At 35.0% G+C, this 16828-nt stretch overlaps 1 protein-coding gene across 1 annotated transcript; it reads left to right on the top strand.

Annotated features, from left to right (window-relative positions):
* Window positions 1-3672: 3672 nt before the first annotated feature.
* LOC140431929 (uncharacterized) lies at window positions 3673-16784 on the top strand (the record flags this gene model as incomplete). The annotated part of the gene is made up of 7 exons (XM_072519797.1): window positions 3673-3956; window positions 10900-11044; window positions 11417-11709; window positions 14219-14361; window positions 14599-14727; window positions 15198-15477; window positions 16660-16784. Coding segments are annotated over exons 3-7 (789 nt in total), but the record flags the coding sequence as incomplete, so codon positions are not given.
* Window positions 16785-16828: the final 44 nt, after the last annotated feature.

The following is a 16828-nucleotide window of genomic DNA, read 5'->3' as shown; positions in this document are numbered from 1 at the left end:
CAATAGTAGTATAGATTCAAGATACCGACAATTGATACATGATATTTACCAAAACGCAACCATGACCGTAATTCTGGACGACATATTAATAACGGATAATATAAAAGTTAAACGAGGAGTTCAACAAGGCGATATAATTTCACCTAAACTGTTTACCTTGACCCTCGAAGATATAATAAAATCAACAGATTGGGAAAACAGAGGAATATGTATTAAGAGAAAGTACCTAAATCACCTTAGATATGCGGATGATATACTCCTGATCTCCTCGGAACGACAAGAACTAGAATTAATGCTGAATGAACTTCATGAAAAATCACTGCAAAAAGGCCTAAAAATTATGTAACTTCAACAAAACAAAAGTAATGACAAACACGGAAGGCCAAGAGGCAATAAAAATACAAACAGAAAAAATAGAATAGGTAAATGAGTATATCTATCTAGGACAAGCAATCAGAGCTAACAGAGAAAATCAAACAGCCGAAATATCGAGACGAGTAAGAATGGGATGGGCAGCGTTCGGCGAACTTTCTTATGTTCTAAAAAATCAAACAATCCCTCTATACTTACGAAGCAAGGTATATAACTCCTGTATAATACCGGTGCTCACCTACGGAGCACAGACATGGACATTTACACAGGTCAATTTGGATAGGATAAGGAAGGCACATGATGCATGCATTATTCCGATATTAACTTATGCGGCACAAACATGGACAATCACAAAAAAGAATATGAATATATTTAGAGTCACTCAACACGCGATGGAAAGAGCAATGCTAGGTATATCACTTAAGGACAAGAAAACAAACACATGGATAAGACAGAAAACCAAAGTCACCGATGTGGTGCAAAAATCATTAAAGTTGAAATGGCACACAGATAAATTTTAACCTGGAGACCATACCAACACAAAAGACCCAGAGGCAGACCTCCTATGAGATGGACAGATGATCTGAAAAGGACTGCCGGGAAAAATTGGCTACAAGTAGCGTACAATAAAAAACAATGGAAAGGAAGACTTGAAGAGGCTTATGTTCAGATGTGGATGTGAATGGCTAGACGAAGAAGAAGAAGAAGAAGGAAGGCACAAAGAGCGATGGAGAGACAAATGTTGGGTATATCACTTAAAGATAGAAAACGTAACCAGTGGATCAGAACCAGAACAAAACCAGTAGACGCGATAGAACAAGCAGCAAAACTGTAATGGAAATGGGCTGGACACAATGAACGTCTCCAAGACGGACGATGGAACAATGCCATCGGAAAGTGGCGTCCATACAATGCAAAGAGATCAAGAGGCAGACCACAGATGAGGTGGAAAGATGACATCAGGAAACAAGGAGGTCCCACATGGCAGAGAACAGCTCAAGATAGGAAAAGATAGGGAGAACTGTCCCATTCTGTGTGCAGATGCTCTTAACGACCGAAATGCTTCAGTCAGAGATTCTGTGGACCTACCTATGATGTCTATGTCATCTGCGTATCTGACAATTTGTACTGATTTGTTAAAGATAGTACCATTAGTAGTAATCTGCGACTCTCGAATTATTTTTTCTAATGCCAGGTTAAATAAGAACTGGGGTGGAGATAGAGCAAGCAAAATAAACGATACTTGTGCGAACGGCAACCAGGGTTTATTTGGAGAGCTGGGTCCTAACCAACACAAAAAGAGGTTAGGAGACTTCTAAAATAAATAAACAAAAATGATTTAGGGAAATAACTTAAGCATTTATTGTTGTCTCACTACAAACAGTTACAAAACATGACAATACATAAACACTTACAATATAATTAGTTACAAAGATTTATATCAAAACAATAAAGAAGAAAAAACTTACATATGTCCTATTCGTTTACAAACTCTGTTGCTACAAAACTTACAAATGTTACTGGGCTATAAACTGTGGCAGAAGTAAATCATTATAAATAAAAATTATCTTTTTAAATAAACTATGTACCGAGGTTAACCTTTTTCAAAAACAGAACAAACTAGTGTAAAAAAATTCAACTAAGCTATCATATGTCAATGCCAAATTTAAAAACAGACAAATTAAATGACAGCTAAGACCACGCCCTAAGATTTACAATATTAATTATCAAAAATTTAAATTGTTATGAAAGCAATTATTATTTTAAACTGTTTATTTTTCCCTCAAGAGTTCAAACATAAAAGTTACCTGGATTTCACTGTATACACTCTAAGATTTCTGGGGTTACCTTCTCTGCCACACGATCAAATCCATCTCCAAATTGTGAAGGATACTCTGGGACGGCTTCTTAGGACAAATAAAAACTTGAGGTTGAATGTTTGGAACACAAAATTTGGACTGGGCTTCTTAAAAAACAGGAATATATAAAACTGGACACAACGGCAACATGTGGTGATAGTGATGACTCTTTTCTAAACTGACATATTAAATAGAGTATATTTCAATATTCTCGACAAATTTTTGCCGGTCTCTTTACCGATACACTCAAACGTTTGCATACTCTAGTTACCCATTTCAACCTAACTTGAATTTCTCTCGACCTCAATCTAATACCGGCAAGGGCTACCGTTTCCCTTACCTCTCCACCGGTTCTTGTCATCGAAAAAACCAAAATTCTTGTTTTAAACAGGCCTCAACTATCTCGCAAAACGACTTTGAATCAAACTACTTTTAAATGTGTAGAAATAACACGTACAAATCAATAAAACCATATTTTCGTCGTAGTAAATAACTAGAGAAATTATTTTCTTTTACCTCACAATGTAAACAGAGAAACGGAAATATTTAATACTTGGCCCAGGGACGTCTTAGAAAATTTTATACTAAGAAATTTATTATGCTACAGTATTGTTAAAAGTGGCTTTTCCTTAGCCTAAAATAAAATGTAATATTAAAAACAATTCGTATTAATTTTTTCAACTATAAAACTTACTTTGTAAGTACCAAATCCTAATTTGTGTGCCTCTCGGTGACATGTTGACATGAAACGTGTCTTTCAATAACGTCACTCCATAAAACGCTTAACTCCATATCATTTGCTCATCGATTTTTCTCTATAATGCGTCTTAATGCCCTTAGATCTGCTTCGGTTATTTTACTTTTTCGTACATTTCTAGATTTTGTGACGACCGAATCTGTAGTTTTTTATCTATTCGCACATATTCGCATTTCCGAATTGGATTTTCCAGTATTAAAAAATCTATTAATGATTGAACAAATTTTCTCATCAATAACTACCTCGACCTATTGTACAATATACAAACGGCAAAAAGCTTTACAATACTACAAAATACATTTGTTATTAACTGATAATATTATTGTTTTAATGTCATTTTTCCATAGCTACCTCTGGATTTAACGTAATTATGAAAAAAATCAACATATGTTGATATAAGTAAATGCATAGCCAGGGTTATTGTTGAAAATAAATAAAAAAAAACATAAGGGTAATGTTTTTAATAAATATTAATAAAAATGCCTTATTAATTAATATGGAAACTTAAAAAAAACATGCAGAGTATAATTTGTTTATGGTAATCGACTTAAACTGCAAATTCCACAGGTGAGCAAACTGGTATGGGAAGTGGCTCGTACATGCTGCACTACATAACAGATTTTCGAGCTTCTTGTTTTTATTTTTTGTAACTATACTTTTATTTTTTTATAGATTCGCTTTTTTAACTCTCTATTCATTAAATTATTCTAAAGAATTACTTTCAGCATGCCGAGGAGATTAAACGTAGGAGTTTAATGTTAAAAGTCCCGAAGGACGCTCTAGGTAATAGAAAAAGACGAAGAGGAGTGCAAGATTTACATTGCGATTATTTGAAAAAGCACAACAGGCCGGCGAACCGAAGACGAACGGATCCTGTTGTAGTTTTGTCTACTATTTTAGAGAATATACTCAATGAAATGCGAGATATGCCAGACGTCCAGCCTTTCTTATTCCCAGTCAATCAAAAAGTAAGTAATTAATTATTTTTTAAATTTTTTTAGGATTATTTTGTTGTATCAAAAAGAAATGATGAAAACGTCAAATAGGAAGAATATTTAAAATTTTTTTTTATAATTATTATGACTTTTTCTAATTTTCGATGCAATTTAATACAGCATTGAGCTGAACAGATCACTTCGACTTTTAGGGATGAAATATCACTTATCTAAAAGTGTTTCGCGTTTTTCCAATTTAATTGAACTTTTGGTTCGCTACAGGACGACTTTCTTGAAAGTCGTCCAAAATCGGCTATTGTTCCAAAGAAAATCGATCGAGTGTGTGAACTTAGATTGTAAAATCCTTGTAAAGCTCTTGACAATTAAAATAGCTGTTAAATCAAATACTGAAGGTGATTATCTACGTCATCTAGCTACCTCTTTCGTTGCCTTCCTCTGATCGCCGTCCTCTCAGTTTATATCGAAAGGCCTTTTTTTTGTCCGTTTACTGTAACCAGGTATAGAACTTAAAGATGTGTCATGTCTAGAACTTCTAAAATTTTCTAAACGTGTACAAAACCCTCTAAAAGTTTCTTGTAGTTTCTAGAAGCTCCCTAAAAGTTTACAAAATCTTCTAGAAGTGGCAGTGATCAAGACATAGGAGAGCAACAATACAACAGGCATAAAGACCATTATTAATATCTGTGTTTTAGTCATTCAAGTGCTCATTTTCTCAGTAAGTCATTCCCTCAGGAAAAACATTTTGCCACATTCAAGCATTTAAGCCGAAAACATTTATCATTTGCGAATACCAAAACCAATTACAGTCGGAAAAATGAAAGATTACCCACGCGTCATCGATAATATGCATACGAATCAAATCAAAACTTTACCAAACAATTTTTGTGATGTTATTATCAGAGTTTATACATCAGAGCGGTATATGCCACTGCTCTGAATCGAAACAAAATCTATCTCGTGGCCAATAATTATCGAAATAACTATTTACAGACGTAACAACGCCATCTAATAACAACAAGAGGAATCATACGATTTCTTACATGGCGAAACTGAATTCAAATTTCCTACTTTCGCCAGGTAGGAAATCGTATGATTTCTCTTGTTGTTATTAGATGGCGTTGGTACGTCTGTAAATAGTTATTTCGATAATTATTGGCCTACGACGGGATAGATTTTGTTTCGATTCAGAGCAGTGGCATATACTGCTCTGATGAGACCCAAAGAGTTTGAACTACGTATAAGCGGCTTGCCGCTGCCCTGTATCGGAACAAGAATCTAATACCGTCATTATGTTATATTTCTTTACTCATTTTGGAGTACTAGAAACTGAATTCACAACGAATTTTGACCATGATGAACGGCAGGTGGAATGCATATTTTAGATTCTCTTGCCTAGTAATTCATCAAGCTGTTTGCTTTGCAAGTTGTAGAAGGCACAGTGGTAAAAATTTGAATTCCAGTTTCGCCAGGTAGGAAATCATATGATTTCTCTTGTTGTTATTTGATACATATTTATAATACAAAAATAATGAGTAAGCAAATAAAGTACATATTATAAATTTCTCCATGTTAAAGTTGCCAGTGGACGTTGCCAGTAACATTAATTTAAAAAATTTCGTTTTCTTCTTATTTGAATTTATCGTCATCATTTTAACTTTTTCTAGTGTTAGAACCGGGATAGGAGATACTGATAAGTTTCATGTGAAGGTAGGATTACATCAGGGCTCGGTCCATATTCATTTTCATTAGTATTTGATGAGATAAAAGAGTGTCAAGGAGACATTCCTTGGTGTTTACTGTATGCAGACGATGTGGTGTTAGTAGGGAATAATGAAAGGGAATTAGAAATAAGACTGGAGTAGTGGAGACAAAAGGTTTAAAATTGAGTAGGTCAAAAACGAAGTATTTAGAATGCCCATTCAAAGATGGAGTTATAAACCCAAAAAGGGTGGTAACCCTGGACAATGGGTCTATTGTGAAAAGTGATAGTTTTAAGTATTTAGGATCAACGGGGAGATATATGGATATGCCTGCAGTAGAGTAAGAGCTGTCTGGGTGAAATGGAAGGAGGCGAGTTATGTATTGTGCGACAGAAACATTTCTAGGAAACTAAAAGGTGAATTTTACAAGACGGCAGTGAGACCAGCTATTATATATGGCACTGAATGCAGGTCAATGAAAAAGAAAGAAGAACAATGTAGCATGGGGCTGAAATGAGAATGCTAAGGTGGATGAGTGGGGGTAACAAGAAAGGATAGAATCAAAAATGAATATATTAGGGGAAGTTTAGTCGTGGCAGTTATTAGTACAAAAATGAGAGAGCATAGATTGAGATGGTTAGGACACGTTCCACGTCGAAATGAAAATTACCCAATTCGAAAATTCGCTGTATATCAGATTCCAGGAAAAAGGAAGAGACGAATACCCAACAAGACGTTGTGGGGGACAGTCATACAGGACATGTCATGGAAGGAGATCAATATTGGTATGATCCTGAATAGAAACCTATGGAGAAGTGCAATTGTTGAAGCCGACCCCGTATAGGGATAAGAGCAAAGATGATGATGGTGATTTGGACTTCTTATTTGAAACAGTTTTAGTGAAAAAATAAAATATCAAAGCCCTGTAGAAAAATCGTTTATTTTAACAACAATAAAATATTTTAAATGTTTATTGGGTATTATATATTGATATGATCGTTCATGGGTCTTCTTCTTCATGTGCCTTGTCCGTTCCGAACGTTGGCAATCAACATGGCCATTCTGACTTTGTTTACGGCAGATCTGAATAGTTCAGCAGATGACAATCCGAACCATTGCCGCAAGTTTTGGAGCCACGAGTGTCTTCTCCTCCCTGGACCCCTTCTGCTGTCTATTTTCCCTTGAACGATCAGTTGTAGTACTCTATAATTATTATGTCTCATAACGTGACCCAAGTATTCCAACTTTCTTTTCTTTATACTTATTCCTACCTCTCTCTCTTTACCTATCCGGCGTAGTACCTCTTCGTTGGTCACGTGCTCAGTCCAGGATATACGTAATATACGTCGGTAAGCCCACATTTCGACGGCCTCTACTTTTTTCATCAATGTTGCGGTCATTGTCCACGCCTCCATTCCATATAACAAAACCGGGAATACATAACATTTCAGAAGTCGAATTTTGAGAGGTAGGGTGAGGCTTTTAGAGGTGAAAATTTGCTTCATGCTAGTGAACGATGCTCTTGCCTTTTCTACTCTTATACGTATTTCCTTCGCTTGATCCCAATTTGAGTTAACTGTTGTTCTCAAGTAGATGTACGAATCCACGTGTTCAATTCTTTCATTGTCTAATATCAGTTGCTGTGGTGGTTGTTGGGTTTTGCTTACTAACATCCATTTGGTTTTTGTGATATTTAGTCTGAGTCCGTATTGTGCACTTGTTTTTTGTATCTTACTCATTAGGCAACTCAGTTCCACCATGCTACTTGCTAGAATCACAGTGTCATCAGCATACCTTATGTTATTAATTATTTCTCCATTTATCTTTATGCCTTCTGTGCTTTCCTCCAGCGCCGTTTTAAATACTTCTTCTGAGTATATATTAAAGACAATAGGAGACAAGATACAGCCCTGTCGTACCCCTTTCTTGATCTCAATTTTATTGGTCAATGTAGATCCTACTTTCACTTTAGCTGTTTGGCCCCAATAGAGACTCGCTATTGTTCGAAGTACGCTATTGGGTGTACAGAAGAATTCTGAAAATATCATGGACAGAACACGTCACAAACAAAGAGGTTCTGAGAAGGATGAACAAAGAAATGGAAATTTTAAATTCAATAAAAACAAAAAAATTGGAATATCTCGGACATATTACACGTGGAGAGAAATACACCTTGCTCCAACTGATCATGCAGGGAAAGATCCAAGGAAAGAGAAGCATAGGGAGGCGTAGAATGTCATGGCTGCGCAACCTGAGAGAGTGGTACGGATGTACATCAAATGAACTTTTCAGAGCAGCCGTCTCAAAAGTTCGAATAGCTATGATGATTGCCGACCTCCGCCGCGGAGATGGCACTTGAAGAAGAAGAAGAATTGTTCGAATGTCTCTGTAGTCGACTCCGATCTTATGGAGAACTTCAATTATCTTTTCGTGCTTTACGTTATCAAATGCTTTTGCGTAGTCTATAAAGCATATGTACACGTCTTTGTTCATATCTCTGCAGCGCTGGATGAGTACCTGCAGACTAAAAAGTGCTTCTCTTGTCCCAAGAGAATTCCGAAACCCAAACTGCGAATCTCCAATGTTATCCTCGCATTTTTTGCTTATTCTGTTGTAAATAACCTTGGTGTATGCCTTCGAAATGTGGTTAATTAGACTTATCATCCGATGTTGATCACAAGACTTTGCTTTTGGTTTTTTCGGTATGGCAACAAAAGTTGACTCTAGCCAGTCTTCAGGAAATTCCCCGCTGTTATAAATATTGTTAAAGAGTCTGACGAGTGAGTCTAGAAATTGACTGTTTGTTTCGCACAGCATTTTCAATACTTCCCCGTATACGTTATCGTTGCCTGGTCTTTTGTTATTTTTAAGACCCTTTATAGCATTCTCCACTTCTGATTTTAGAATAGCTCGAATATCATCATTGCTCAGTGTATACTAACTGGGACGGTCATCATTAAACAGTTGTTCCACATAAGATTCCCAGACCAGATTCTAACTAATTTGTCGGGGTCTAGTTGTAGATTTCCGTTATCATCGCATAGCCCTTTCGATAAAATATTGTAGCTTTTCTTTGTTGTGAGTTCCTTTATCTTCTTATGCATATTGTGATAGTCGTATACCTTTTCGCACTGTTCGATTTCTTCGCATCTCTCCGAGAACCATTTCTCTTTAGTTTTCCTTATCTCAGCTCTAATTCGTCTATGGGTTTCGCGGTATTTGGCAGTATCTTTAGTTTTATATATCCGTCTCTCTTCCATCATGTCAAGGATTTCTGCAGTCATCCAGTCTTTCTTTTTCTCTTATCAGGTAGTAAAAACTTAGTGCTTGAAGTCCTAATCTCTTCTTTAATTTCACTCCACTTTTCCAGCGGTTCATTGTTATTTTTGATATTTCGGTATTTAAATTCTCCTGCATCTGTTGTTTAATATTATTGTTGGAAAGCTTCCTAATATCTAGCGTTTCGGGCCTGTTCTTTACATTTGGCTTTTTTAACTTTACTTCAAACTTACATACCACCGGATTGTGGTCTGATGCTACGTCCGCACCCGGGTAAGTTTTTACGGCTTTGATGGAGTTTCTAAACCTGATTGGTGCAGCGATATAATCTATTTGATTTCTGATTATTTTACCAGGTGAGTCTGCCGGTGATTTCCAGGTATAGAGTCTACGGTGCGGGAGCTTAAAGAGAGTGTTAGTAAGTACTAGGTTTTGTTCTTGGCAAAATTGAACTAGACGATCTCCTCTTTCGTTTCTTTCACCAAGTCCGAAATTTCCCACTACCTTTTCTGTTTTGCCTCGTCCTACTTTCGCGTTGAAATCTCCCATTATAAGTGTTATTTCATTCTTTTTGGTTGTCTTAATTAAGATTTCTAGTTGTTCGTAGAAGTCTTCCATTATTGTTTCCTCTTTGTCAGCTGTAGGCGCGTATATCTGTATTATGTTCAAATCAAATGGGGACGCATACAGCTGTAAAAGATTCATTCGGTCTGATAGTGCAATGTAGGATTTTATTGACGATTTTAAACGAGGTACAACGATTATTCCAACTCCATGATTGTGTTTAGGGGTATCGTTACCATAGTAGTACATTGCATGGTCTAGGATATTACATTCTCCCGAGTTGGGCCAATGAGTTTCACTGATACCCATTATATCGATTTTGAGTCTCTAGGCTTCTTTTACGATGTTATGTGCTTTGCCACTTTCGTACATACTTTTAACGTTCCAAGTGGCGATTTGTAAGCATCTCAATTTAGGGGTTTTACTCTTCAAAATTGTTTTGTTGTTGCAAGGATTTCGCATGATGTCGACCTGGGAGGCCTTGCATTCTGAGTTTAAGTATCCTCCCTTGCCGGATCTTGACTTCCGAAGTCCATGATCAGTAACATATTCCTTATCACTACCGAAAGCCATGATAATTTTCCTGGGGAAATCCATAGGGATCTTTAATGTAGTGGTTTCCCCTTGCCTTCTACATCCTTATGCCGTTGGCCAAATTTTGGTTCATTCGCCTTCGGAGCCGATTTCTCAACTCCAGGACAAAAGAGTGCCCTACCACGTACCAACTCATCCGCCCGAAGCCGTTGGTCAGCAAGTGGGGATAGCTTATACCGGCAATTGCTCGGTAAAATTTTCGCCATATCTGGCTACCCTCACTTAGTTTAGGCCTGCAGACCAATGCAGTTGCCGGGGTGTGACACGTGGAGCCATAAGTGAGAGTTAGCTGTCTTATGAGGACCAGTTATCAAGAACCATCTCCCGTCTATGACGCTCGATGTGGTCGTTCCGATAAAAGGTGCTACCTCTATCACACAACTCTACCCACGTTCATGGGTAATCTTTTATTTTTCCGACTGTAATTAAGTTTTGAATACAAGTTTTTTTAAGATTGTGTATGATTTTCTTTCAGATATTCGAAGTAATTTATCTTGCAGCCTATTTCTTTTAATTTCTGCAAATTTGTGCAAAAATAATGTCTTGTTTATGTGATTTTTTTATGCGCTTTTCTGTAGGACGTATCCACCTCATAAAAAAAGACCTCACTGCACTGTATACGTTATCAATGTCCTTTAATGCTAAATAGAGTAATGAATGTGTAATTTAAGTAGTCAGAAATGTATAATATCGATATCTGAAACCAACCGAGTCATAGAGAAATCAACAAAACAATTACAATTTGCATTCTTTATTTATATTGTCATCGATGAATTGTCTTTCCAGTCTGTCTTTGTTTAGTTATCATTATTTTTCAGCTCGTATTAGATTATTATAAAATTATCCAAAGGCCGATGGATCTACAAACAATTCGAGACAATTTAAGGCAGAAGAAATATCAAAGTCGAGAAGAATTTTTAGCGGATGTTAACCAGATTGTAGAGAATTCTTCTCTTTATAACGGTAAGTTTATAAGTAATTTTATTAACAACATACAATTTTTATTAAATCTTAGAGTATTATTATTATTAGTATCAACTGCAAGATTTACGAAAAACGAAAAAATATTTTAGTTTTTGGTATTAAAAAAAAAAATAACTCACTTAGTGTAATATCCGGATTGTAGGGAGGATGGACAAAAATCTGCATTCGAGATTCGTACTAAAACCTCAATTTTCAAAGGCTCAAAATATCTTTTATTGTTTAGTTTACGATCCATTACATGAAACAATGTTTAACGCTTTTTGAAGGTCTTTCATCAAATTGTTCAAACATAAATGTACTCAAATTTAGTCTCTTAATAAATGTAGGTTCTCTATCGGATATATTTTTAAGGCCCCAAGAGTAGTCTCACGATAGCCGCTCAGAGAATGCTCAGTAAATGTGTAGAACGCTTAGGTGAAAAAGAGGACCGGCTGATGCGCTTAGAAAAAGCTATCAATCCTCTACTTGACGATGATGATCAAGTAGCCTTAACTTATATCTTGGATAATGTCGTCAACGCCAAATTAAAACGATGTCGGAATCATGGCCCTTCTTGAAACCTGTAAATAAGAAGCTCGTTAAGGATTACTACAGTATTGTAAAAAGGCCGATGGACTTAGAAACGATCTCCAAGAAGGTAACTGGTGAGTAATTTTTTCCTTATTTTATTTTATTTTGAGTTTAAACCTTTAATCTTAAAATGCATAAAAAGTCATAGATATTTAAAAAAATAGGAAATTCAAATTTAAAATTTGCAATGAAAAATTATTTTGTTTCTTTTCATTTTACTATTAGGTTCTATTCATACTATTACTCCGATATAGTTTCGATATAGTCTCCTGGTGTTCACACTTGTGTTTAGGTATCATTCCAATCCCTTTTAGTTAGTTTTGGACAAGTCAATGTTCAATTCTAAAACCTCAAGATTTTTAAAAATTCCAAGATTGATTCTCATTAAATATTGTATTGAAATGTTTTAAAAGACAATCTCAGATTCTTTTGTATTGATTTTTAAAGTTTTAAAGGGTTCTAAAGTTTCTAGAAGTTTTTTAAAGGCTCTAAAAGTTTGTAGATGTATTGAAAGTTGTCTAAAAGTTTCTTGAATTTTTTAAAATTTCCTAAATGTTTTTAGAAATTTGTTTAGAACATCTTCTAGTGGTTTTTAGCTGATTCTTAAAGTGCTACATCGTCAGGAATACAGATAATAGAACTCAAAAGAGCAGCCAGTTAAAACGTGTAAAAACTTTCGATACAAACTTCTTTGCCAGTCTATTTTTTGGGGATTATACAGGATATAATTTCTAACAGCTTCTAAATGTTAACTAAAATTTCTACAAGCTTTTAAAAGCTCTAAAAGTTTATAGGTTAATTACTATTTAAATGGGAATAAGCCACAATTAAAGGTTAAAATACGTTTATTGACATTTCAATTTCCACTTCGGAAATCGTTCTTTTGAGAACGATTTCCGAAGTGGAAATTGAAACGTCAATAAACGTATTTAACCTTTAATTGTGGCTTATTCCCATTTAAATAGTAATTAATTTAAAATGCCCACAAGAAAATAGCTTCAGAACAATATTAAAAGTTTATAGGCGTTTTGAGACTTGTCTAAAAGTTTCTAGAATGCTTCAAAAGTTTCTAAAAGTTTTTGGAAGTTTGTTTAAAACATCTTCTAGTGAATTTTAGTAGGTTCTAAAGGTGCTACGGGTGATTTACATCGTCAGGAATATGAATGATCGAACACAAAGTGCAGTCAGTTAAAAAAGTGTACAAACTTTCGATACGAGCTCCTTTTTCTAGTCCATGTTTTGGGAATTATACACGATATAATTTCTAACAGCTTGTAAAAGTTATCTTAAAATTTCTACAAGCTTTTAAAAGCTCTTAAAGTGTATAGTCTTTTTGCAACTTATCTAGAAGTTTCTGGTATGTTTCAAAAGTTCCTAACGGTTCTTCTTCTAGGATTTCTGTAGGTCTTCTCTGTTTTCTGCTATCAAAACATGTCTGCAAATAGAAGCTCTGATAGTTGAGTCTGTTTCATTTGCCAGTATCCTAATGTTAGTTTTCTCATTCTTCTCTTGGCTTTCTTTATTGCTTCATCTAGTACCACTGAGAACAGCAGTGGGCTCAACACGCATCCCTGTTTGACGCCTTGACTTGTAGTAAATTCTTCGGATTCCTCGTTGTTGGTTCTCACCGTATTTGTATTATTATTGTACATATCTTTTATTACATCAATTGTTATCCTGTCAACTCCTCTTTCCTGTAATGTCCTCCATACGTCCTTCTTTGTATTCTGTCAAACGCCTTTTCAGATCGATAAAGCATATATGTATTTCTCTATATTTATTGATTACTTCTCACTTACTTGTCTTATTTTGAATATGTGATCTTGCGTGCTTCTGTCCTTCCTGAATCCACATTGTGTATCTTCCATAGTTGGTTCTATTTGGGTTTTTATTCTTGTTTCTATTATTCTTGCGATACCTTCCCAGGAATGCTTGATATAGTATTACCTCGGTAATTATTAGTTTCTCTTGTCGCCCTTTTTGTGTATTGGTAGTATAATGTCTTTCTTCCAGTCCTGTGGTATTTCTGCTCTCTTTATATCATTCATTAGTTCTTTCATGCTGTCCACTCCCTCTATTCCCATGAATTTTATCATTTCCAGGGTGATATCCTTGCCTGATGCTTTGCCTAATTTAACTCTTTCAATTGCCTTTTCTAGTTTCTCTGTTGTTATGGGTTCTACTTTTGTTCTTCATTTATTTCTTGTACCTCCACTATGTTGTCTACGTCTGTATGATTTAGCTCTTTGAAATGTTCTCTCCATCTTTCCATTATTTGGTTTTCTTCTGTTATTACCTTTCCATTCTTGTCTTTTATATTCGGCATCATAAAAATTTCTACAACCTTTTAAAGGCTCTAAAGTGTATAGTCGTTTTGAAACTTGTGTAAAAGTTTCTAGAATGTGTCAAAAGTTTCTAAGAGTTTTTAGAAGTTAGTTTGAACATATTCTAGTAGTTTTTACGCGGTCACCTATCCTAACTAAACCTTAGTAACATTGTTAACATTAGTTACATAATTTTTTTATTTGATACTTTAAATTAGTGTTTTTTTTTAATAAACTTAATATGTATAAATTGTTTTAGCGCACAAATATCACAGCAGGCACGAATTTTTATTGGACATCGAACAAATATTAGAAAACTGTGTATTATACAATGGAAAGGATTCTACATTCACAGAAAAAGCTGAAATTCTAGTCAAAGCCTGCAAGGAAACTCTAGATGAGGTAAGTTTTGACTAAATTATCACTTTAATAACATGAAAAATTATTTTTTTGTTATGTATCACTCCTTAGTTAACTTAACTCGTTTAGTATTGAGAACACGATGTGTGATCAACGTTAAGAGATATTGGTTGCAAGTCAATATTTTGCGTGAAGCTATATTCAATATCAATTTTATGATTTTTAGTTTAATTTGCATTTTTATAGTACATTAAAAGACGATTTCTGTTTTTATTACAGTATGACGAACATCTTACACAGCTGGAGAGCAGATTGCTGTTAGCCCAAGAACGAGCTATGCAGGACGACGACCAATCTTGGATAGGCGGCGATGAAGAAAATTACACAATTGCCGAGCCCGATAGGATTGTAAGTTTAATATATCTTGTTTTTTGAGTTTACACTACTGTTAATATTTTTTGAATTCCTCATCAGTTTTTATAAACACTTCTTTGATCATTTCAAAAGTTTCGTTGATTTTGTTAGATGTTTCATCATTTTTTCTCACGGTTGCCACGTCTGCTGACTGGAATTTGAATATTTCCGGGTATTTTCCATAACTTTCTTGAATGATATTTTTGAAACCACTGGAATCTTCATTCCGGCCGTCAAGCTGCTCGCGCAACTGTATCACGATAAGACTTTGTAGCAGCGTGTCGGTTGAGTTTGAGAAAAGTAGAATCATTTGATGATTGCCTCCAGGTGGGACAGGTGTGATAAGTGCGTGACAGGTAGACGTTTCCCTTCTGTCAAGTCTCACGTCGACTTTCTGTTAAATGTCGTCTGTTCTTCTTCTTTTATTATGATATTTATTAAACCACTGAATTATCATTTTCCAGAGTCAGGCAAGTTCACCGGACCCATCTCTCTTCAGTCAAATCCCAAGTCGACGAATTCGATCTCATAGACGTAGAGGGAGAAGGCCTTCACTCTATAGACGAGAGTCTATTACCCAAACCTCCGAAACAATTAAAGAAAACTCCCAAACACGAGGAGAATACCTTGGAAGAGGACCTTCAATTTTCGAGCGAGGAGGAATTAGACGAGGTGCCTTTGCACGAATTCGAAGAGGACACCAAAGGGATACTTATTTCTGCAGAAATGCCCATGGGAAGGTAAGTGAATTTTAGCTCATTATTTTGAATAATTAAGTAGAAAATTATTTATAATGTGGATACTTAAGATTGCGGACTTTGTGGTTCTAGAAATAATTGTGTTAAAGGTGAAAATATACAAAGGATTGTTATTGTATTTATTGTAGACATTCGCTACATATTAAAAACGAGAAACTATCAATCTACTAATTCAAATTTTCAATTGATGTCACCGATAGGAGCCACCCGCACATTATACGTACCTATGGACGATTTCGATCGGTTGCAACGGCAGCAAAAAAGTCATTTATATAATAAATGAATATATAAAAGTTCCAGTCAAAAACTTATTAACTTCTCAAAATATCACAACCAATAATATTTTTTCCAACCTAATTTTTCTTTTTGGAAATGTGTCACACTGCTTCTTATCTAATCGAGGTTTCTTCTTCCTCAAGTGCTATCTCTGCTGTGAAGTTTGACTAAAATCATGTCAATTTTAAACTGTTCTATAAATAGATCACTTGAGAAAGGCACTCTATCGAAACATCTGTAGTCATAATAAATTATTATCAATTTTGTGAAAGTGTTGAAAATAAAAGTTTTTAATGTTTTAGTGTTAGATAAAATAAACTTCCATCAAGTAACGGTCGAATCTGCACTGAATACTGCACATTTTAAAAACGCTAAGTACTAGTGTCCTATTTATAGATCAGTAAAATAAAACTTCTGTGTATTTATTCGCCTCAATTAATATTAGTTTCTAGATAATTGCAGCTGTGCATTCCTTTTATTCTTTTGCTGTTTATGTATATAAAATTTTTCATTGCAGTTATCATAAATTTTGGTTTTCTCTAATTGCTTTCTTAATTATTTCTTCCAAATAGAAATTGAACAATGTTGGGACCAACACAAATTCTAGTTTGAACGCCTCTTTTTATATGATACTAAAACCAATCTTCTATCAGCAACTGCCAAATATTTTCACCTTAATCTATTTGTCTCCCTTCTTGTTGACATGTTCTATTACTAGTTGCTTGTTTTGTAGTAATTTATTTTACCCTAAATGAAGATATAGTAGAACAATTAACACTTTTTACTACCTTTTAAATCCAGATTGTCACAATTTTATCTATTTTTACATAAACAAAAAATATATAACGAGAAAATATTGATATTATAATCATTCATGTAATGTTTGTTGCAGGTGTGGCTGCAGACGATGACAGTCAACAGGCAGCTGAAGCGATGGTGCAATTGGGCACTATGGGCTATTATCCACCACCGAGGGTCAGGAAGGAGATAGCGCTGAAGCTTCATTTATGTACAAAGGTTAGTATTGTTTTTTTTAGAAGCATCAGACTCTGAGATAGCGC

This window comes from Diabrotica undecimpunctata, unplaced genomic scaffold, assembly GCF_040954645.1.
Source record: "Diabrotica undecimpunctata isolate CICGRU unplaced genomic scaffold, icDiaUnde3 ctg00002289.1, whole genome shotgun sequence".
In the NCBI taxonomy this organism is placed as follows: domain Eukaryota; kingdom Metazoa; phylum Arthropoda; class Insecta; order Coleoptera; family Chrysomelidae; genus Diabrotica; species Diabrotica undecimpunctata.
This window is presented reverse-complemented; position numbering and strand designations above follow the sequence as displayed.